Here is a 25,680-nt window from a genome sequence, read left to right on the forward strand (position 1 = left end):
TTTTCAAAGTAGTTTCTTAATAGTATTAGAATTTTGATGCCTAAGTCTTGTGTTTGCAAATTCTTTTGCCACAGAACCCAGCTCTGTAAAAGGTAAGCAAGTTTAAGCTGCAAAGTATGTTTACAGTACTCTATAATTTGTCATCCTTTTCACACATATATACTCTCCAGTTGCCTGTCTTGTTAACAAGCATTAAAAATTCCTTATAGAAGACATTAAATCCATTCTCCACCCACATTTTGTTCATGTGAAAATGTGAAATATTTTTTCATCACACTATCTGGATAAATAAATAAATAAAGACAACACAATTGCAGAAGGCCAGATCCTAACAATAGCAAATGTCAGCAGTCTGTGTCAAAAACAAGATTTGGCAAAAAGACATGTAGAGAGAAAACTGAGTTAAACAGCAAAACTCCTGCTAAGGATTTTTTACCATATATTTAAAAGTCAAGTTAATAAGCATGTATATTTTAAATTGAAAGGAGACCAGCTGATTTTTTGAGGATTTTTTTGCTCTCACAAACAGTAAAATGAAATGAGATTTTTTATTAATTTTCAGACACTGACAACTGTAGTTCCCCATTTATCCCATCTATCAAACGGGTATCTGTTAAAAATCTCTGCGTTAAGGGAAGCCTGAAGAGGACATATTCAGAACCTTTCAAATGAGATGACTAATATGTATGAAACCATTGGATTCAATATCCTGAGGCATGAGCAAACTGTCACCACTGACTGGTGACTCAGAAGTGCAAATGCTTTCTTCAATCTAGAAAACATTAATGTGGGAGAAACACAGATGTTACTAAAGAATACAGGACTCTGTAAGGCTGAAGATTAATTTCTCCTCTCAAGCCTGATTGGTAGTAATCAGCTTCTGATTAAGTATATTTATGAGTTTGTTACTCCAATTGTTTATGATTTGTACTGCAGTAAATAATCTCTACGTTGTTACAGAGCAAAGAGCAGAACCAATTTATTATTCACTGGCTGTCTGGATATGGACAGTACTTACTTAGAGACAAAATCAACAAAATTCTTTTAAAACCAGAAATGAGTATAACTAAATGTAAATATATTTTCTTGTATCTAGCTTACAATACTTTAAACTGCCTAATCTGTTACCTATCATCAGTTTTACACGAGTTACATTTCTTCTATTCAACATCAACAAAGCATGTTTGATCTTCTGAGGCCCTTATTACAAGCACTAAATAAAGTAATACAAGATAATTTTGTAATGTTATTCCAGATTTAAATGCGCTTTGGCCAATATTTCTCTTCCTTTGATATACGATGTGTTTTTTTTTTCTATTTTATGCACATATACAAAATTTACTGTTTATTTGTATTGTTCAAAGAAAACTGCTGACTGAGATCTACCAGGATCTTGTTATCTCGTTGCTGCTGCATTTTTCTTCCGATTGCCTTTTCCCAATTAGTACTGCATATTTTAATACTAAATGTCTGGAATATGCTCTATTTTACTGAACAATCTGCAATCAACAAAGAACAGTAAGATAGCACTGTCACCACTTGGAATGTGGTAGGCCAATAATTCTCCAAATAGCAGCACACAGAAGGGTGCAGAAGAAACACAAATTGTTTTCCTGAAATAAGTATAAAGGTTGAAAAGGGGGCTTTGAAGGCTACTGCTAAGGGCAGACTGACTATGCAAAATTATTCTTTACCCAGAAATTGTGTTGCAAGACAGCATGCACAAGTGTTTCCTGGGAAGAAGAAACACAGAGTGAGAGTGAAAACTTCTCTAGAACTTGGAGCCAGATGTAATTTAGCAGATTGTGATAGAACAAATATGTTTTCAAAAATTTCATAATATACTATAATCTGAAGTGAACTTGCAATTGGAGTTTGAGTAACACAAAGCATCCCCTTTCTCAAATATTACCAACTATTTAATAAGAGATTTCTCTACAAGCAATTCATTTCACAGTTTTTTACAATTTCAATCAACTCTAATAACAAGAAAATGTCATTTTCTCAACTCATCAGCACATTCTACCAGATGGAACTGTTCATAATGCATTTTAAAATGTTCTTGAGAAATTAGCATACATATTATACATGGTATACGATATATGTATATCCTGAAAGTCTATCACTGAGATTAAATAAAAGAGCTACTAAGGACCTGGAACTTTTTCTAGGCAGATTTAAATAAAAAAGAAGGAAAGCCATATTTTAATTATAAATTCAATTAGAGTAGAAATGAGCAATCATCAATGCATCTTGTTTTTTCTTCTCAGGTGACTGAGTACTTCCTAATGTCCATGATTTTTTTTCCTAAATATTTCAGTGTTGAATGTCCTCTAAGGAGGCATTAGCATTGAAAATTATCATTGATTACTAGCATTTTGGAACAGAAGATAAGAGATTAATGCCACAGCAAGAAAAGTTCTTAACAACCAAAATGATATACAATTCTCCTATGCTACGCAGGAGCCTTCCGACTCTTTACTATGATTCTGTGGAAATGTTTGCATCATTACTGTGACATCACACAGCATATGTTACACAAGTAAAGCAACAAGACTAAAACAATGGTGCTTAATAAAGATAAAGCAAAATAACATCTAATTAATAAAGGAAAAGTACTTTGCAATTAATAGTTGAGAAAAGAATCACCAGCATATAAGGGGATAGTGCTCCAGCTCATGCTAGAGCTCTCTACAAGTGGGATAGCAAAATTAAATTGTGTTAAGGAGACATCCTCCATCCTGTGCAGCTTTAGCTTACACTGAGGATGAGCCTTTGTGAATTAGGGAGATTCAAATTACTTCTTAGCAGGTCCTCTAGCACAACTGTCAAAGCTCTGCTTGGACAGAGTAGAATATCAAGATCATTTTGATATGCAGTTTTTGTTGTTGTTGTGAAAACATTTCTTAACTGCTAAGAAGTTAGGAAAAAAATGTAGACATTGTAAATTATTCCAATTTCATTGGTAACGGTTGCACGTAACAAGTCTCAAAAACACACCAGCCTTGTTTGAGAGTGACTTGAAAGATGCAATTTACTCAACATGTGCAGACTGAAACAGTATATTCTTTGATTCCACAGATCACTTATGGGGAACTGCTATACAATGATTATATATAACCAGAAGCTAAGACTTCTTATAGCTACTAAATATTTTAATTTTTTCTGTAAAATTACAGTATTTTCCCAATCTTATAATTTCTTATTATTTTTAGAAATCAAACATTTCAAATATATAACAAGTCTCTTTTATGAATACTAATATTTCACTTAAGTACTGCTAATATATATTACTCAGCATTTTTTGCATAAAATTCTAATTGCTACTGTATCTACACGAAGCTTTGAAATAAAATTTCATTTACATGAAACAGTGAATGGCAGCATGAAGGATGAGCTCTGCCTCCTAATGATAGAACAGCTCTCGACGAGTGGATGAAACTGAATCAGGTATTGACATCTCTCTGTTTTTTAGATAACTCTATTTAGGTGCTTATTGCTATAAGCTGACTGTGTGTAACTCAAAAAGGAATATTCCACATTGAAATGCATTGTAAATGTAACCCCAACCAGCACAGATGGTATAAAGTGCTTAGTGTTGTTTTCAGATGACATGTCATGCTGTGGGAAGATATGGCTGGAATAAATATATTTTATTCTGTCCTATGACATTTTTCCATATGATATAATTACTCAGAAAACAGTCTGAAAAAGACCTTCACTATGAGAGGGATCTTCTATATGCTCATACGCAAATTCAATATCTCGTCAAAAATATTTTAGAACATAAATTTGCATGTCATGTAAATAATATAACATTTGGTTGCTCATGGTTCAGCTTATATACATTGCCCAAAGGTACAGTTAATATTGAGTTTACTTTCCCTTCACAGATACATTCTGAATAGCTTACCTGACTATTATTAAGGCAATTATTCAGATATTGTTGTACAAATTCACAAAATAGCTCTTTCATTTCCAGAAAAATAAAAGATTGAACCTAATCTCTTTTCATTATATCTTTAAATGATAAGAGAAAGAAACTAACAAAAGAAAAATGCAGAAGCAGAAAGAAAAAAAGAACAGATTCTGTGTCAGCTCTGTGCAGATGCAGAGGAATCAAGTACAATAACCTTTTACATGCATTAGTCAAGAAATGGCACTGCACAGATAGTTGTTTTTTTTTCTCCTATTGCAGAACAAAGAGACTGAGTTCATGCACCACTGAATGCGAGGCATCAGCTTCCCATCAGGGACTGGCTCTTGGGGAGCCCACAGGCAAAACAATGCAAACTGTAATTAGAATACTTTTCTCTCCCATTCTGGGAATAAACAATCTTTTCAGTGTTCATGTTTACACAAATAACAAAATGTTCAGCTGCGTTGTTGCAACTGTATCCGATACAGTAGCAATGTTGTGATAAATAATATATATGCCAAAGTAATTTATGTTTTCTAATAAATGCAGAAAGTCTTTAAACATTTTCCACCTCATGAACTACTCAAGCATGCATTTTGCATAGTATATGACTCAGATTCCGTAACATCTTTTCTGCTTAAATATTTCCAATCAAACACTAAGTATTATCACATCGAAAAGTATTTAATTTTTCATATTATTTTTTTCAAGCTTATAAACTTCACCTTTTTATAGCTATTATACTGAGGAAGCCATATAAAAAAATAAATAAATCTCTCTGTATGCCCTCAAGTACAGATTTTTTCTCAACTTTATTTGGTCTAATAAAAAATAGCAGCAGCAATTTTTATTCCCTGCAATTATAATTACTTTACAGTCATGAAAGTCTTTCCATTTTATGCTAGAGCTTTGCCATTGTTTTTCTTCCTTTAAAAGCCCTATCTACCTCTAAACTTATTATTTACTCTAAGAAACAAAACACATGGGAAAATTTAATATCTACTATCATTGCATAGCCTATTTATAAATGGATGTTTTATTTTAGAAGTGAAAAGCAAAGCTATTAATATTTTATTACTATTATGCCTCTAACATACTGTAGAGAGCATACCTACACTAGCAGAGAACAGGCTAGGAGATTTAACACGCTTTTTGTGATTTTTATAATTACCTTTATATTATTGTGTTTAGAGTGCATGCTATCATAATATTAGAGTGTAACAGCACAATGACTAACATTATCTAATATTATAAGACTAAAAAATAAACAAAACTTATTGCAATTAAATTATATGGTCAGAACAGTGCAAAAGAAATACAAATTTACTACTTGGATTTGGAATGGGTAAGGGAAGAAAAGGAAGACAATAGAAAGCAGGCTAACTGTGATGAAGAAAGTTTAAGGCCCAGACAAAGTCTAGACCAAGTACCATATTTTACAGGTGCTATAGGGAAAAAGAGGTGAAATTCTGCACATAGCTTGATGAGGCATACCAGAAGAGAAACAGGAAAATGGTCATCTTGTAAATATGAGTAACATAGAGGATAGTGACTTGCTCAACCTGGATATTTACAAATATAAGCACAAAAGAAGGTCTTACCCAGAAATCTTTTGGAGTGAAAGAAAACATGCTTTTTTTATTCTTTCATAGCTATAAAATATTTGGCAAGAGGATTACAATTGATCCAAAACATTTGATGTCAAAGCAAAACTAAGAAAAATGTATTAATGAGACTTGATATATAAAATAAAAGTCATTTTTGTAAGCCATGATAAACGTAGTGTGAATGTGATCCTTCTTAACCTTATGAGGTCAATTCTGCGAAGGAAATTCTTGCTAATGCTTACTTTTGTATCACTGTGGTCACTTAAGGAGCCACTAACTTTCTAACAACTCATTAAGACAAGTCTTTGATTTGAGATGTTTCTATCACCACACTTGGAATGATGTTCAATGCACTTTTAAAAACTATAACATAATCAAGAATGTAAAACAATGGTAAAAGGCAAAAATATAAGATATTTTCTTTACCTGCAGTGTAGGTACTTCTGAATGAGAAGCCGTCCAGTATAGAATTGCTAGTAGTTCAATTTTTAATAAAATTATTAGCTTGAATTTAGAATACACCTGTCAAACTAGCTCACATCATGAAAAGAGCACAAGGTGGAGTCACACTAGAACATAATGAGCTTTAATGAATTTTTACTACTCCTTACTATACATCTTTACAAATTCTAAAATAATGAGGGTAGGGGTATCTTTGCTAGAGCTTTCTGACAATTCTGACTTTTGTCAGAATTCTTGAAACTTTTGAACGCATGAATCCCTTCTGTGTCTGTTTTAATCAAAGAACATGAAAAAATTAAGAATTGGACCTTCTCAGTTGTAATATTTTACTTATTTCATTTTAAAGCAAAATAATAATAATAATTAAAAAAATTAGCTGTCATGAGGTTAAACCAGGATTACAAAATTTCACAAAAAACACTGACATTCTGGCCATAATTGTTAGGCTTCAAAAAACTAAAATCAGTACCTAAAAAAGGAACTAGATCATCCAAGATTTGAAGTAATTCCATAGAAATGAGAGAAACTATATTTTAATACACAACAGGGAAATTCGTATAGAAACTGAGAAAAGTTACCGTGACCATATGTAAATATGTTTATCTGTGCTCTGAAATAGCCAAAAAGGAAGTTGAATGTAAACCTGTCTTCAGTCATTCCTGATACACAGCTCAAAGTCTCAACCTGGCATAACCAGCAGAGTTACATAGTTTTTAACCTGTAGATTTTTAGCATAAAAGGAAAAAGAAAGCAAGCAGATTTTCTGTAGCCATACATCTAATAATACGTACATGAGTAAGGCTATACAATATTGCAAATTAAAACAAAATTTAGATGACGTAAAACTTGAAATTGCCTTAGAGCTGCATGAAAAATTGATCTTATAATGTTCTTTCTGGCCAAGAAATTAAAAATCACCTTTTCTTAAAAAACAAAAAAGACCACATCTAGCTGTTCTATGTCATTGCAATAAATATGCAGAAATGACCCTTTATATCTTAGACATTTTAAGAAAATACTGAAGGAAAAAAATGGAATGAAGGCCTAAACCACAAAACTGGGAAGAGATATTGGAAGCTTCTCTTGTAACTAGGTACAGTGTAGAGAAGCACCCAGGAAAATGAAACATTCAGGTGTTCACTGACATAGATAAAACGCCTAAATACAGAGCAAATTGCATGTAGTTTAACTTCTTTTTCTTGGAAAAAGAGCAGAGTCAATTTTTTCACTGTTGAACCTGATATTCTTTCCAGTCTGGCAAAAATGATTCATTTTCTAAGTGATTTATTGATATGGAGAATGATTCAGATTAAACTCTGATAAAATTAATTAAATATGCACCTTTAGGCATTCAGTTAAGAATACCTGAACCTCCAATTGCATGCAAACTCCCCAGATTTTGTTGTGAACTAACTTGGCCACACTAAGTAATTAAAAGGCAATGCAAATTCTTCATTTATGGGCTGATCCATTTCTCATTAATGTCAATAGCGATCTTTCCTTACAGAGACCTGGATCAAACTAACATTTGTTCTTCAGTTGCTGAGTTTAGAAGGATATTAAGATTTAAGATTAAGAAAATGTTAATGCCCTAAGAGATGGGAAGTGAAGCTACGAGAACACAGATTGAAGAAATCTAGTAAAATAAAGTACTAAAGAGTATACAGTATATAATGTAGTCATTTTCTCTGCTTGTTAATATCTGAAGTAGCCTTGTTCCATCTCTTTCTGGTCCCCAGTAAATGAAGTCCACAAAGCCCCTAACATTGCAGTTACAATCAGCTACCACAAAAAAGAATTTTCTGGACTGCAGTGCCACCCTGAGCAGGCACCAAGTGCAGGAATGGAAAATGGGCAATTAATCAGTTTACTGGTAACAGAAAGGTGTGTTTCAAAGAATACACTGCTCTCTTAATTCAGGTGTGGGCTCTCAAGAGTTTTTTATGCAGTTAATTTTCTGGTTTGTGGAATCTATTAGGGCTCAGTTAAAAGACCTCAGGGTAATTAGGGGAGAGAAAGGAACAGTCCAGTTATCCCAAAGAAAAATAGAGACGTTTTTCTACGATAATCCATAAATGTACTTCTCTACCCATAAATGTACTTCAAAACGTTCGTTCAATAATCTATAAAAGTAAATGTTTGCAATAAAAACATGGTCATTTAAAAAGTTGAAGCTCTATCTTGTTATACTTCCTAGCTTATAAATGGAATTCAGTTATCCAAATTTGAGCAATATAAAATCATTACTTCTCTTTCTGAAGGATGTACTTTCAGAGTACATATTCCACAAGTTGTAACTATGCACCCTGATAAGGAATAAAAGCTGTGCATACACATGCAGAGTTTACTAAAGAAATCCTTAATTTTTTTTTTCTTTAAATTACCATGGATTAGCTAAAGTAAATTTCTAATTGCACTTAAGAGCAGCCTCTTTCTCAGATGGAAATAAGATTTTGTTTTTAATTTTTGTAAAAAACAAAAATGTTGTAAATGATCCACCAGCTCTGGTCTGCGTAATTGTCAGCAGTAGCACGCTTCCATGAAGTTCATGGCTGTAGATATCCTGTTGACTGTCTCATTTAAATCTTTCCTTTGCATTCTAATCAGATAGAAACAGGGTCCAATTCCCAATTTCAAAAATAAACACATTAAAGAAAATTAGTTTAGGCATCATTATAGTGTACATACATGAGTGTCTACATTTTTTTTAATGGACACTTTCTAAACAGCGTTTAAGTACAAACCATAATTTCTCTGTGTGGCTAATTTGACCACACATATTGCAAACTGTTTTCATTTTCCTTTATTGTCCTCTAATGATCTCATCAAGAGAATATAATTAGTGTAGTAAACTAAACAACACAAGCTCTGCCCTAAAGCAGCCAAGCATAGTTCTTGACTAGCCTTCTCTCCCAATGGAACCTGATACTGGTAATGGACCATGATCAGTAGGAAGTATATAAATTATATCATGCTCTTTTAAAATAGCTTGTGATCTCTGTCTTGAAGCACCATTTCTTGGGATTTATCCATCTGTATGAACACACACATGAAAGTTGTACTGTACCTCTTTAATGAAGCTATAAAAGTCAGTTAATAATGGCTTTGGATGCCTGAAAACCACTGTAGGAACAATCAGATGGATTTTGTGACAATTTCTTACTATATTTAACATTCGTTATTCAAGACAATCCTAGAACTATCTGCTAAAATTCACATCTACTTGTAGAGATGAGTTTCTAAACATACAGTTTATCACAGTAAGAAAACAATACAAACATAAGAAATATACTAATACAGAAATATATATATTGTAAAACCATCAGCTAGACTTAAATCTAGGTGGGCTATGCAGGATCTTGGACTTGGAAAGTATAATTCTTTCTTTCTAATATGTAACATATACTGTCTATGATGATAACAATAATAACAATGATAATTGTAATTCTCATATAACAACCATATTATATGAGATTTATTCTTATTTTTTATATCAGCTTAATGAAGGAAATGGCTATATGAACATAAGGAATCACATGTCCACTTTTGTCCCAGTATTTTCACCCCCATCAACCCCCAAAACAATACATAAAAGCCTGTAAGGTGACGAAAATTGTCCATAGTCCAGAAACAACACTGTACTACCAACTTTGCTACACCACAGGTGGCATCAACATACGCTATTCAAAAAACGTACGGCATAGACTTCAAATAAACAAGTTTTACAATAGCTTTACTCTCATAAGGATGGAGAAAAAGCCTACATTTTACTTAATTACAACTTCAGGACATAGCTGTATGTCCTCAGGAGTTAAAGAGCATAAGTACAGACAAAAACAATGTGAAAGTGCAGAAAACCTTGAAGTTAGACTAAATTTATATACTTCCAGGTCACACATACACTTCTGTCACACAAAAAAATATGTTTCTAGTTGTGCTTATCAGCATTAGATCTAACCAAAGAAAAAATGAAATGCCATTCTTTATTGCTACCAATGTTTGTTCTTTTCTTGAAAACACAGTAACTTCTTAGAACTGTTTAAAAAAAATCTGAAAAGAGAGACATGAAATGAGACTCCTACTTTTGAAAGAGTACTTCTAGAATAGCTCTAATTTTCTTCACATTCAAAGCACAGAGTCTTACTATGGAAAACACACAGTTATATTTTAAAGTTATAGTTATGATATCGCTGCGGTTAAATGGGTTTTCTGACCAGTAAAGTACAGTAGAAAAGGTACAGTTTGTCTGTGTACTGTTCAGAGATATATGTTACATAAAAACATAATTAATAAGAATGAAAAGAAGGTTGTTTACTTATGACCATGTCTGAATGTGAAGATAATTTTATTTAAAAGGAAGCAATAGTATAAGTATAATAGTATAAGTAGTGTTCAGATAAATCAATCTATGGTATGGTGACTGTTACTGCATACAGAAATGAGGGCTTCCGCATTTAAAAGTTCCTGCTTCTGTTAGCATCAAATTCTGCTCTTGCTAACAATTTGAATGGGCCTTTACTTTATGAAATTCCCTAGCTCCCCCAAGCAATTTGTTTCCTTGGGATCAATAACTGTAAAAAGTACTGCCTCAATGTGAATGAGGGTATGAGAAACAGACCCACAGCCTCTAAATGGCTCCTTTACATAAACAGCATACCGCATGCCATTCCAACGACACAAAATAATGCAACAAAAGGGACCTTTTTCTCACAATGTTGGTGAACAATTGCATTGTACAAAACATGCTAAATATTAATCATAGAAGAATAAGCTTGTACAGAATTCTGCTCTTGAATAATACACCATGTATCTCTAATGAGAGAGAAGAATTCACATGACCAGAATAAATTTCACTCTACAGTAATAAGAAAAAATTATGTTTAATCAAAACAAAAAGAACAAAATATATATAAAAAAAAAAAAAACACAGAGCAAACTGACCATCATTTTTCTAATGAATAAAAAAAGCTAATAAAAAAAGACTTGATTTCAATTGCTTCTCATGACAATATCCAGGCTCTTGGCTGAAATGCTGTTGTCTTTTCTACAGAAAAAATCTGAAAGATCATTTCTACTATTTTATTTCTCAAGTGGAGAAGCAAAACCTGTACATCTTAGCCAGACTTTTTATCATATTTCTAATAAATGCAAACACATAAATAGAACAAATCAGTGAAGAATCATCCACATATTCCAGCCATCTAATAAACATTTTTAATTGCAATAGAACAGGATGACATTTAAGACCACTGCTTGTTTAAACACTGAGACTGACAGAATCTTAATTTATCATTTAAGATATCTTCTGTAGCACTGTGGGATTTGAAAATTAATAGCAAAACTACCTGGTTACTGCATGGTTATGAGTGCCAGGAATCTCTACTAGTATAAAGATGGCAGAAATAACAGAGTAATCTTCTGTGTCAATTTTTGTCTACTTCCACATTCTATCCTGCCTTCTATCAAAGCCAGGTGTGCTGTGGTATAACGGATATACACAGCCAATATGCAGATTAGGGTATTTCTATCCTGTCAGCTTTGCACATAAACTAACAGGAACATTTAACAACAGCCAGAATGATGTCAGAAAAGTAGATTTTTACATTTTTAGTTCTTAAATTATTTTCACTAAAACAAATCTAAGTTGTATTAATCTAATCTTAATCTAATTTTGTATTAAGAGTGCCACTTGACAATAGTCTTAATGAGACTTACAGAAGTAATTTGTTTAAAATTAATAAATTACTGATCATTTATGAAACTCAGTGTGTGCAGAATATATGATATGCTTATGTAAACAGATGAAGCTAAAATATGTATTTAATAATGAAAAAATACATAAACTGGTAATAATATTTGGGACCATTTAAGAATCTATTCAGCTATTTAAGAATCTATACAGCTATTGAGGGTAGGTGTAAAATAAATAAGCTTTAGTCACAAACAATAAATATCTTAAACTAATTTGTTAAGTGAACACTGATAACAATTTTGTAAATGGTAAAACAGTATATTTTCAGGCCTAAGATTAAAAAATCCACAGAAATTAGAATGTGCTGCTTACAATTCAAAATCCATCGAGATGTATTCATGGGCTTATGAAATAAAAAATAAAATTAATGCACAAATGGTCATGATTTTTGTTAAAATCTGACCAAGAAAAGTGCATTATGTCTCATCCCACTACATTAGAAAGGAAATATTGCACATACGTACCATATTACTCCTCAAAGCTACCTTTATCAAAACATATTTTACGGAATTTGGGACTGCATTTCTAAGCTATTACTTTTGATAGTTTTGTGAATTACAGTTAAAAGAAATCTTTGCTCCCTCTGCTAAGTAATACAAAGCACTAAGTAGAGACAGCTAAGAAACACTCTGTTTAACATGAAAGGAATATGATTTCAAAAAATAGAAAATATGCCCTTGGATTCAGAGATGCCAAAATTTTACTTTGAGAGTATAACACTCCTGAAATTTCCCAGTACTCAATTCTGAGTAAGCTCTCCCAAGCTTGCTGTCTGAACAGTGACTGTAGATTGGAGCCCTTAGACAGTATTATTCACATTCAGTAATGTAATGGGCCATAGATTGGAATTATATGTCAGAGCTCTCAAAAATAACATAAATTCTGAAGCAGCTTAAGCTTCAGAGCGCAGAATATGAAATAAAAAGACAATGAGTATGTTATATCTGACTTAGAATTAAGAATAATATTATCATGTAAATATATAAAGAATTCTTGGGTGTGGGGTTTTGTTTTGTTTTTTTTTTGTTTTGTTTTGTTTGTTTATTTCATATAACTATTTTCCTAACATAAAAAAGTCTTTGGGAGAAAGATTGAAATACTCTTCTTATCAAACACATACTATTATGAGACATACTTAAATCTGCAATATGCCTAAATTATAAACTCTGTGCACATTATGTAATATTTTTAAACATACTTAAAAAGAGATTACTTTTTTTTCTTCTTTTTCACATATCAAAAGATTATTCTCCAGGTAGTTGTTCCTCCACAAACTAATCTCTGTTCCTGTCTTGAGTTTCATGGGTTTCTCTGGGATCCCATACAGGAAATATTGATTCTTCATTATCTACTACTTTCAGACAGACAAGGAATTATACTTTCTATGCAGGAGTTAAGCAGTTCTGAAGAGGAGGATTGTACAGTTTTAGATTTATTTTTTGCTCCTTACTCTCCTACCACCCTAATTCAGTTATATCTGATTGAATATGTAGATTCTGTGGAAAGTCAACATATCAATATACTAATTTTCAAGAAGATAGGAAGTAATCTTTGCAATTCTTCAACAGAAGTTTGAATTGCTAAAATCACAAGAATGATGTGATAAAGATCTTCATTATAGATCTGCCTTCAATATAAAAGAAAATAAATCTGATTTCTGATTCTATCCCTCCACGTACAATGTTGCAGACAGTAGGTTCTGCTTTTTCTGCTCATAGGAATGTATGTACCATTCACTTTATATCATTTAAGTTCAGCTGGATACATCTCCCTTTCTTGTTGTGGCCTGGGACGGAGTGATCAATAGTCTCCCCACCACAAATATTTGTTTCCCAAAACTCAAGGAACATTAGAAAAACTATTTTGAAACAACAAAATCTACATTCATATCTAACTTCATCAAAGTGTTTAAATTAAAAGCAAGTGGTTAAATAAGATTCTGGGGAGTTCATTTTATAGGAAAAGAACACAACCAATTTGAGATCTTTCAAAAACAGATTCTGGGGCCAACAAGTATGCCTCGTGTGCCTGATATTTATTTAAATCTGATTTTTATTTAAATCTGATATTTATGAGGACTTCCCTGTTATGACCACTGAACTGTTTGGCCTTCATTTACAACTGACAGCTGAGTGGCTATACAGGAATCAGGACAGTCTGCCTCTCTCTGAAATCTAGCACACTGGCTGTTTATTCACCAAAGCCAACTTTGCTCCTAGTAGGCTAATTTCTTCAGGTTCTCTCTGCACTCAGTGGACAGATAACATAATAAGGACTGTCCAAAAATTAAAGAAACTTTTGTACCTTTCCAGACAAGGAGAAAATTTTAACATCATGTCCTCAATGTGGCCATTTTGCCTTTGAATCCTCCTACTTCATTTGGCTAGAATACATCCATCTTTTGTGGGAAGAATTGATTTTAAATTTATTCCAAATTATCCCCATTTATATCTTTCCTAAATATGTTTCTTAAATATATTTCCTAAATATGTTTTGACCTAACAATTTCATAAGCAGTTGGCCAACAATTTCTACTAAAGAAAAGTTGTTGAACACTAAAATTACATTTAGACATATACTGCAGAGAGTAACTGAATGCAGGAGCTGTGTCAGTGAAATCAGCACAATGATGAAAATGTAAAAAGAAATTGGGGCACTAACATTCATTCCAAATTGTGTAGAATTGTACAAAATATTTGTGCTAGTTACAAACAGTAAGTACACTTGGTTAGGAACTGTATTGTAATACATAACCAAGCAAGAAGAGTTGAGATTGAATATTAACCTTGGCATTTCTTTTTCTAAATGCTTAATTTAGCTTTGAAAATAAAAATAATAGGGAAACGAATTTGGTGTATAAATGGAAAGTCCTATCATAAAAACTGTTTGCTTGTTTTTTTTTTTCTAAAATGTAACTTCTATCTGAAGCAGGAACTTCTGGATGAGATACAGATACCAGTATATAAATACTCTGATCATAAACATCGAATCTAGTCCACCTAATTTGCAAATCAGAAAAGTAAAAATGTACTGTTCAGCTACTACAGTCCTGAAAAAGAAACTGAGATTGTCATATGTTAATCGCATCAGCATGTTGGATGGCCATAGGATATTATAACAAGAATACATGTTTTTATTGGTATACCTAAAAAGGAGAATGATGGATGTGTAACATAGAAAAAAGAATCAATAGTTCACTGTTATGGGCCTCAGCTTTGTTGCCTAGAGTGTTCTTCAGTATCTAAGAAAAAAGCAATGTCCTGAAATGAGATGAAATGATATAATAGAATAATAACTGAAGGACCTGAAGCACTTTAATCACCTGAGTGCTGCGGTGGTTTAATCATAGCACAATATTTATATACCTCCTTGTATCATTCCATTACATAGGGCTTTAATCTATTTTCCTTGAGGGAAAGAGAAAGATGCCACAAGGAAAACTCTCCCTCCAAAGTTCCTCTCTCCCCATTACCTGCTGTTTGGTTTGATATAAAAACAGAAAGCCAGGTACAGATCCAATTTCTGTGTTTTTGGTAACTTCAAACTACTTTCACAGAAATACTCTTCTCAGAATAGAAATCCTAACTGAGCATGCAAATTGAAAATATCCACAAAAAATAAACACAATCTACTTCGAATTAATAACTGAACATACATTTCAGATGTATATTTTAATATAAAAAATGCTACTTAAAGTTGAAACCACGTGTCCCTTCAAACAAGCAAATTTGTTTGCAAACATAATGGAAAGGAGAAGAATTATACAGAAAATAAATATTTTCTCAAATACATTTAATATGTATTTGAAAGTAGTTTTAAGTGAAGTGAGTAGTGACAGTTCAATTGACAAAAGCATTTCTCAGTCTCACTGTATGCATTCCAACTAGTTGAAAACTGTGGAAATAAATTACCAAGAAGAAGGGAATAACTCCTAAATGGAAACATAGTAGTCAGATTTTTAACATTCCAGCTTACTTGCAAGAGGCAAATCCAAAGAAAGCCTTAACATCCAGAGAACAAATACAGGTGTCTCTAGTCCACACAAACTAAATCAGGAACCTCAGAAGGCTGTCAAGGAAGTCCATGAGGGAGCTGCTTATAGCAAATCAATTGAAAATAAGTAGTGCAGACACAAATCTGAAATTCTGCTCCTCTGAACTTTAGAGGCTATAATCAGAACTGCAATATGGATGGTGCAGTTCTTATCTACCTGGAGCAGCTGGGGAACTGTGAACCTGGAGAGCTGCAATCCCATTACATGTGCATGTGCAGAACTAGGTGATTCTGTGAAAAACAGTTTTGTGCATAAATTGATGCCAGTCTGCATCATCCTTCATGCCATAGCTTAGTTATATTCAACAAGGAATTCAAGACTCCTCCATAAAGAAGAAACTATAGATAAGCAAGTATAAGCCTAGCCTTTATGTAGCCAAACAGGAGGAGAGAACTGTGGGTTCTAGTTCCAGATTGTACATCATTTTTATTGTTGAAAACAAACAACAAAAAAACCCCACAGAAATTAAAGTAATGCAAAATAAATGAAAATGACAGTGCCTACTCTGTTCTATATAGAGTTTAATGTTGCAGGCATGCAACATTGCTCAGAGAATGCCAAAGATGGGTTTCTCTGGTAACTGAAGTATCTCCTTGTCTCATTTTGAGATCAGGTATTTATCTGCTCACATCAGAATCATAGAATGAATTGAGTTGGAAGAGATTTTAAAGATGATGTAGTTCCAATGTCCCTGCCACAAGTGAGAATACCTTCTATTAGATCACTAGTTGGGATTGCTCAAAGCCCCATCCAACCTGGACTGATTAAGAAAGGTATAAACATGCAGAAAAGGCAGACTTACAAATGCCATTATAATTCTGTACTAATCTGATTCTGGATGCCCCAGTCTTTCTCTAACGTCTGATTTCCAAAGGTTATTATTTTCCACAGGAGCATAAATTCCACAAAAGTATTAAAGCAAAGCACGCTAATTCTTAACTTGATGAAAATACTGTTTCTCTGTCCTGGAACTTTAAAAAGTTCTGAAAAGAAAATGTGGATTGAGTAATACAAGATCTTGGAGGCTATATCCATTTTACAGATGTATACATTGAGGCACAGAACAAATTTAGCATTTTCACTATTGGATTTACCCACTAATTTGCTGTGAATTCAGAAATCCTAACTCTCATATCTGTGTTTCACTCACTAGATAACTTTCTTTTCCTTTAGACAACATAAAAAAAAAAATTAAAATTAGGAAAAGGAAAAAAAAAATTGGAAGAAATATGAATCCATGAACATGGTGAGATTTCCATTTTTCTTTTATCAATAATTCAAGACGATGGAATAATTAGGCTATTAAAACATTAAAAGCAAGCGCTAAGTGTTAATAACACCAGCCTAATTACTGCTGAGTCAGTTTTACTTTACACAGACTGATGCTGTATTTTTCAGCTAGGAAATTAGATAGTAATTAGAAATTACCCAGCAATTATGATCTAAGCATAATTTTCTAAGTGTATTATAAAGTACCTGATAGGGTTTTGATTATACATGAATAGTGTACAGTATCATCAGCTTAAAAAAACCATGCTTCGTATTAGAAGATATTAAAGAAAAAAATGCTCTGATATAGGTGGGTCTCAGTAACTTCTAATTTCAGTACTTCAGAATTCCATTAGATTTTCTGTAACTCACTATGCAGTGCTGGTGACTGAAACAAGTAGGGACTGACTAGTGTATAATGACATACATGAGCAGATGTTGTTAACTGTTAAAGATTATTCCTCTTCTACTCCATATTTAATTACTATTCAAAAAACTGTATTTTCACATTATTTTCACTTACAAGACTAGCTTTTTGGCAAAAAAAAAATACATTTTGGGAAAAAAAAAATTAAAGACCATCAACTGATATCTTAGGAAAAAATTGTTCTGAGTTCTTAAAAACATTGAAGGGCATTAGTTAAATAAATATTCTTAGCACTTTAATTCATAGGAAGCCTGTCAAAATAATATTATAAATTTCAAGTAGTAATGACAAACACATTTTGCTTCTCTCCATAATAGTATTAATTTTTGGAGTGCAATCATCTTTAGGTTTAACAAAGTGATCTGCTGGCACAGCAGACTCCATTTTTGGGAAAATCACAGTATTTTTCAGTAAATGTTGATGAATCAGAACATTCTGAATCCTCTTTTGCTGAGAGTATATTGTAAAAATCTACAAACATAACAAAATAATTTGTTCACTCTGTGTTGCCACGATGGGCCTATTCCTTTGAAGTGTGCATCTTTAAAGCCATTTCAGAATCTTTGCTCTTATATTTCTGAAATCATGACAGCTGCCTAAGAATAACCTGAAACCTCAAAGTTTAGAAGACAAATGAAGAGAATGTGGAATGATTTCTAAACACAGAGTTGGTAAACTGTAAAGAATTTTAAAATAAGATTGACAATGCTTATTTCACTTTGGGATCTCATAGAGGAGGAAGCAGACAGATGAAATGTTTCTTTAAAGCATATTCAATCAATTAAAAGATGATGCAAGTTACTCACTAATAACCATGAACCACCCTGAGGACCATCAGTGCCTCAGGAACTCACAAGCACTTTTGAGAACACTTCAACTCCAACATAGGGAGCACTGTAGTCTCTTCCTTCTGCAATTAAACACTTCTTTCTTTAGAGTCTGCGAAGCACTACTGTACTTTATAAAAAACAGTTCTCCAAAATATGTGAAGTATCTCTCAGCCATGGGAATGTTTTTTCCTAAGTGAAGTTTGGGCGCTGTAAAGCAGGCATTCTAGCTCTGTTTTGTAGCTTCACACTTCACTGAATGCTGCAATTCAGCTACACTGGGTATTCTCAGTCATATCTCTAAAATTTTATTTGAGATGACTGACTAGATACGTAGAGGTTGTCAAAAGTTCATTCTAGCTTTAACTTACTGTTAGCATCAGAGCACTTTTAATGCAGCCAAGAGAAACTTGGGCTTCAGTCCGATCTGCTACCGCTCTTTGCCTTATGGTGACTGAAATAAGCCATAGATGAAATCACCATGCTACAGATTCCTTTAGAGCAGTGCCACCCCATACTTCTCTGCCTGAGGTATCTAAATAATAACAATATTTTGTTTTCATCCATTGTTTTATCTGCAATTCTCTTAAAAGTTGCTCTTGATTACTAGTGAATAATTTAAATTGATTACATGAAAAAATACTTGTGGTTGTGAATTGACGTGATGTAGCTGTTAAGATTGCGTGGATCTGACAGAACAAAAAGCAGTTGCTAAACCAAACCAATGAAATTTTCATTCACCAGTCAGACAAATTAAACAAGAAGTTTGCTGATTGTACCTGTTAAGTCGTGATAATAAATAAGCTTGTGTTTCAGGCAGTATTATGCTAAACATACAACCTAAGAGAAAACTTCAGGCATTGAAGACTCCTTTTTGTTCCTTTTATTTTCTGCCTGCTATCAGAAAAGAGCAAACTTACTCAATGTGTTCTTAAATTGTTTACCTCAGACACCACACAGAGTTCTAAAAGCTGGCTTAGAAAATAAGAAACCCAAAAGCAAAAGCTATTTTTGTGAAAAAAAAAGAGCATTTCCATTTGATTCTACAGATATTTTTCTTCCTCTTAACAAGATTAAAATTAGTTGCATTAGAGTACTTATAACTAATAAATTTAAATGAAAACTGAAGTGGCATTACATGGTACAGAGTAGACCTGGTAAGCATTATAATGACTTTTTTGTTTCTCATATTACATAGTAGCATTTTTGCATAACAGTCCATATGCCAGAGAGCTTGCTCAGAGGGTGCTAGGTACCCTCTCTTAGTCTACAGAGATTAGGCAAACAGCTCCTGTGTTTCACAAGTATTCCCTAATCACTGGGATCAAGACATGACCCCTTCTACTTGCTCTCCTGCTGATTTTATGACTTTGGCTAAGAGTTTTTACAGAAGGCTTCAATCCTTTTTCAGAATACGGTGTACACTTGGTGATGATGCTCTCACTTTCTCCACAAATACTCAAAACACTAGCATCTGCATCACCACCAGGAAAACTTTTCTTTTAGGTCATATTGCTCTGCAATAGTTTTTTGGGAACCCAAACGAAGAGAAATGTCTCATGTGAGTCTAGGGCTTAAAATCTATAGAGGGCACAAATTCAGACATACCAAGCATGTTTTGCACACCAAAAACCCTCTTGCTCATTACACAGACTCTTCAAAAGCTCGTTGAGATTTCTCATTCTGGCTTTCAGAAATGTCAGGTATCTGACTTCCGAGACTTGGATCTTTCCATGGCATTTGTTATTTAGGTTGCAGTGACTTATTGATATCTTTATTTTATTATTCAAATGCATGAGCATGTTTTAGCTATTTATCTATACACAAGAAATAGAAATGAATAATTAAAGGCAGAATATGCCCATACTGAACCAATCCACTCCTCCACTTCTATTATTCTGAACACATACCTGACAATCTCCTATCCATGGCCCACAGACTCTAATAATAATATGTATTTGCCATGCTTCGTTTTTCTGGATTAACAGCAATTCCATTCATACTGTGTTTTCACAGTTAGACATAAAATTCCAGAGAATTCGGAAAATAAAAGCAAATAATTTTTTGATATATGAAATTACAAGAGAAACACAGACTTGTAGTGGCTGGAAGGGACCTCTAGAGATCATTGAGTCCAACCCCCCTGCAAAGCAGGCTCCCTACAGCAGGCTGCACAAGTAGGTGTCCAGACAGGTCTTGAATATCTCCATAGAAGGAGAATCCACAAGCTCCCTCGGCAGCCTTATCCAATATTCCATCACCATGTGAAGAAGATCTTTCACATATTGGTGCTGAACTTCCTAAGCTCCTGTTTATGGCCTGTTCCCCTTGTCTTGGCACCACAGACCACTGAAAAGAGGTTGGCCATGTCTCTTTGACTCCCACACTTAATATATTTATAAACATTGATCTCAGTCTCCTTTTCACAAGGCTGAACAGATCCAAGTTAACCAGCCTTTCCTTGTAGGAGAGATGCTCCACACTTCACTAAAAGACATTACAGAGAAGAAATTAATAAGCATTTTTTGGAGTGTTGACTAAAAATATTGTGATGAAGACTTCTAGTATGGGTGCTAAAAATTTGAAATGAAATACCTAGATTATCAGTCATCAAGACAACATAACTATTATGAAGACATTCATGTTTAGAGACAAGCATGTTTAAGATACATAGTAAGATAGCAAAAGAGATCAAAATTAGAATGAGTTAATTCACAAAAAGTACTATGTGTATAAAACAGTGGCAGGATGATTTGGAAGCAGTAGAGGGAAGAAGAAAATGTGGAAATGTCAAAAGCACAATGAAAAAGAGAAGCAATATATATAAAATTCTATGCTTCCATGAATAATCAACATTTAGTGTATACTCTAAAAGAGTGCATTGATAACTCCGTATAAAGGAACATTTGAGGCTGTTTAAGATACAGGTGGTCAGCAGGCTGAATAGGAGTAAAGAGATACCATCCTTGTACACCAAAGGCTTCAGATCTCAGAAAAGAGGATTCACATAGTTCATAGCCTCCCTAGCTAATTCAGTAAAAATCTGCAGTGGGAACCACAGTCAGCTATACCAAATGGCTGCCTACAGGGAGAGTCATCAAACCTACTTACTTTTATTTATCACAGAATGCCCCAGAAGGCAACGGCAAGTAAATACTACTGTTGCTGACTGTGAAACTGTAGCCTCAGTGTTGGGAAACAGATGGGAAGTTGGAAAAAATTGCTTGAAGTGGGACAGGACTGACAGTTTCTCAAACTAACATTGTATTTCAAGCTCGGGTAATATCAAACTAATTTATGAGTTTCAGTGACTGAAGAACAACGCGAGAGATAAACATCTGTCAGGCTGAACCCAAGACTGAATTTTATGTTTGTTTCATAAATAACTTTTCATGATCTAAATTTTTTTCTGTTTTGCTTATAAGCTTGTTTAATACTTTGGGATGAGTTCAAATCAAATACATTTACTGTGTAAAAAATTTCTGAGGCATCTATATTTAGAAAATATTAAACTCAATAGGACTTGCATGTTTTTCCACAAATCTGCTAGGTATTAGTATAAGAAGACTATAAGGATGGATGTTTGAGATAATTGCAGTTGTCCATCTAGTCCAGAAGATAAAATCAATTATCTAGTCAAAATGAGATGACTAGATAATATGAATCACAGAATCACAGAATTGTACAGGTTGGAAGGGACCTGCAGAGATCATCGAGTCCAACCCCCCCAGTGCAGGATGAGCATATGTGGCATTTCACCCAAATGATTTCTCAGCCTCCACCATTTTTTTTTTTTTTATCCAAAGTATTTGGGGTAAGTAGCTCTAGAGTTTGATGTCACATAATACATGATTTTTGGTTTGCTAGGTTTTTCTTGAATTGATCACCAGATAGTTTCATTTGATGCTGACAAGATCTTATTAACACTATTTTTTTCCCATGTTCTGTTGCCTTTAAGCCTATCTGTGTGAGAATGGTGTTTGAATTTGGGAAAGAACTTCCAGAGGAGACATTGATCCAGCAAAATGACAATGACAAAAACATGGCCCCTTCCAATTACCTTATTTCTGGACAAATTTCCACAGTGACAGATTTGCTAGATCTCAACACATAGAACTCCTAGAAGATGCAACACATTTCCTCTAAGTTAGTCCAAAGAAGTACTTAGGAGCATCCATTCCTTCAATCCATCTTCCACCCATATAAAACAGCAGTGGAGAAAATAGCTTGAATCACCTCTAAACCTTACTCAGAACTGGGAGCAAAGACTTGTACCTCAGTTCTCTATTAAGCATACAGGAGATAGAAAGGAGATAGAAAGAAAAATACAATTTCTTTAAAGAGCTTGTGAAAGATGAAAGAAATGTAAGCTTTCTGAGGGAAATGGAAATAGCAGAAGAATTTTCCTTTGTCACCAGTAGGCAAATATTCAGTAAGTGGGATATTTTCATGTGATATGTCTCGCAAATATTATCTATTGCCTTGCTGGTAATACTGAACTTTCAAATATCTTATTCCTGTGAAAGTAATGATTTAATAAAATGTATCAATTTCTAATTATTAGTTTTCCCTTATTTTTGTTTTTCAGTTCACAAATGCCAAATATGAAGAATTAGTGTAGTCTGATATACACACAAATATATATAGCACAGATGTCATGCAGATGTGTTGAAAATACATTTTACTTTGAACACACCAAAATCAAAGCTCAGGAAAAAAATTGAAAAAAAAAATCATTTACTGATCATTGACAGACCTTCTCTTTGTGATAGATATTAAAATTTGATCTGTGAAGGGAAAATATTCTAATACATAATGAGCCTTATTGAATATACTTAATCTCAGCCTACTGAGTTTATTCATAATCTTTCCTCCCACAACTTCTTTAAAACCACAATTGTCACCTGAATCACACTGTATTTATGCAATCCCACATGTTATTGCAAGTTTCTCACTACCTTTAGTAGTCACAGACATTTATGTATTCAGAGAGAACTAAATTCTAAATTTCATTTGATTCTTCAAGCCAGTCTTTGGACATGGATTTTTCAATCCAAGATATTACAAGATTGAGTTTAAGATAGTACACTCAGTGGTAATGCAAACAGGAAGCAGTCTCGTAGATAACTATAAAAATGCCGTGAATTTCAGGAAAAAACTGTCAGTATTGAGAGGAATTACATTCTTTTGACCTATAGGGCTGCATGTGAACAACATAAGCATAAAGTCAATACTTTGGTAAATAATTGTACAGATAGTATGTATAGTATGTACAGAAAAGTACCCTAAAGAGAAATTTGGAGAAAGCAAGACACAGCATAATGCTTTTACCTGGTGATTACAGCGTAAATGCATTCACATTACATGGTATTCATGGGGCTCTCGGTATCACAGTTTTTGAAGACTGACAGGAGCAAGAGAGTGGTTGATTGAGACAAAGAAACATTCTCAACTGTAGATGCAAAATAGTTCAAAATTTCTCCAAATAAAACCTGCTAAGTGAGAAACAGTAACTTCAAACTTCACTACTTTGCTAGACATCATACAACTTGAAAGTTTTATACAAGGAGTTATCTTGACCCTCAAATTAAGTAGTTTGATTACTCCTTTTATTTTCATTCTTTCCTAAGTCTGCAGGTAGTTGTGAATGTTGCTTGTGAAAAGTGTAGAACTGAACAAAACAAGTGGAATGAACTGAAGTATTTAAGGGAGTGAAAAACCTTTGTAATTTATTAATTTATTCAAGACTTTTACAAAACTTTACAATTTAATTATTGGAAGATTACAGAACTGCTTCAGTGCTTCTGTACTGAGTTAAATAAACTGTACGTGCAAGGAGTAATAAATGAAATTGTTAATTTCAGTGCATCCTTAGGGAATAGTAAAGGGGGAGGGTTTACATTATTTAGAGCTCCAAATGGATTTGAGTTTATATACAGCAATAAATCTTAACTACATTGTTAATTAACCCTGTCTCAAGTCCCTTTTTACCTTAGGGGTTGGAAGACAACACAGTGTCTGTTAGGATAACTCACCATTCATGTTCTTAAAGATGTTTAGGACTGGGAGGATTTGCCGATAATAGGGCACTAAGGCTTCTCCCACCATGTCTGCTGATACCACCAGGTGCTGGAGGACTTTCAGTGTGATGCAGATGACCTGTCGGTTACGAAGGCTCAGTGCATCTGTGATGTATAAAGAACAACAGTCACAAAGCAGAATTAATTTTTAAAATGTAGAGTGAGGGGGAGGAGTACTTTAATGGACAAATTTAATTAAATTGTGCTCTGCTGGGGATTGTAAGTGAGCCTTTATTAGCCCAGCTTTGAAAGACCCCAAAGATGGATTGCAGTCCTGATGTTATAAAACACAGCCTTGTCTGATTGTTATTTGTTCCCACAATTTGTGCTGACTCTTCAGTAACCCAAAGAATGCAGCTCATTATTCCCTCATGCTGCCTGTTTAATACTGGAATGGTCCAAACAAATAAAAAATAAATGTTCAATAAGTACCATTTGGGGCCAATGAAACTGTACAACTGCAAGACAACCTGCAAAGGTTGACAACAGATACATTCTAGTGCCACAATCAGCCTGTTTGTATTTTTGTACCCATTCATTTCATGATCGTTTTATTCATTCAACTAACAATTCCTACTATTCTGAGAATCAGTACAATGAAGTAAATGTTTACAGGAAGAAAACACAAAAAAAAAAAAACTTGTAGGCTTTTTATGTGAAGACAAACATTACCAAAAAAAAAAAAAAAAAAGAAAGATTTTGTCTTGCCTTGTCTTTTTTCTCTTAGCTTTCAGTGTAGTGATTCTGATCTTATGATACTAAGACATTTCCTACATATGTTTTGTTTCTCTTCACTTTTCAGTTTACTAAAAGCAAGTATCTCTCTGGTAATTAAAAATGCCTTCTGCTTGAGAAATATGCATACACATATGCACATATATGTATATATGCAAAATCCCTAAGTCATAAGACCTCTGAAATCATGCAGCTGACTACAAAAGTAAAATTTGCTGTACTATTACATATTGGTTTAATTTCTCAGTTTTCTGCTCACTTACATAGACATTTCCATCACTGTACTAGGAAAAGCTAAACCATAAAAGATAAGCTCATATTCAACAATACATGTTTTATAAACATAAAATACAAAAATATGTGATTCAATGCAACGTAAGTATAAACAATTGGGAAAGAATGCAATCAAAATTGTAAGAGCATTAACTTACTAGCAACTTATTCAAGAACTGCCTGCTCACAATCAAGCTATGGCATTCAGTGCTTCTGGCAGTAAGTGTTGTCAGCGTACAAAAATGTAGTTCCATAGGGAATGAGGTAGTATCCTC

General features: G+C 33.5%; 1 protein-coding gene across 4 annotated transcripts in view; it reads right to left on the reverse strand.

Annotated features, from left to right (window-relative positions):
• Nucleotides 1-25,680, reverse strand: part of PACRG (parkin coregulated) — a 190,621-nt gene that overhangs the window by 58,994 nt on the left and 105,947 nt on the right. For 3 of the 4 annotated variants that reach the window (XM_031612709.2, XM_031612726.2, XM_031612701.2), the window contains one exon: nt 24,353-24,502. In XM_031612709.2, coding sequence (XP_031468569.1) covers nt 24,353-24,502 — 150 coding nt within the window. Of the gene's footprint in view, nt 1-23,648; nt 23,722-24,352; nt 24,503-25,680 lie in introns of all 4 variants that reach the window. The other variant, XM_031612717.2, reaches the window with a different exon arrangement.

Source organism: Phasianus colchicus, chromosome 2 (assembly GCF_987193195.1).
Source record: "Phasianus colchicus chromosome 2, bPhaCol1.hap1.1, whole genome shotgun sequence".
NCBI classification, from domain to species: Eukaryota; Metazoa; Chordata; class Aves; order Galliformes; family Phasianidae; genus Phasianus; species Phasianus colchicus.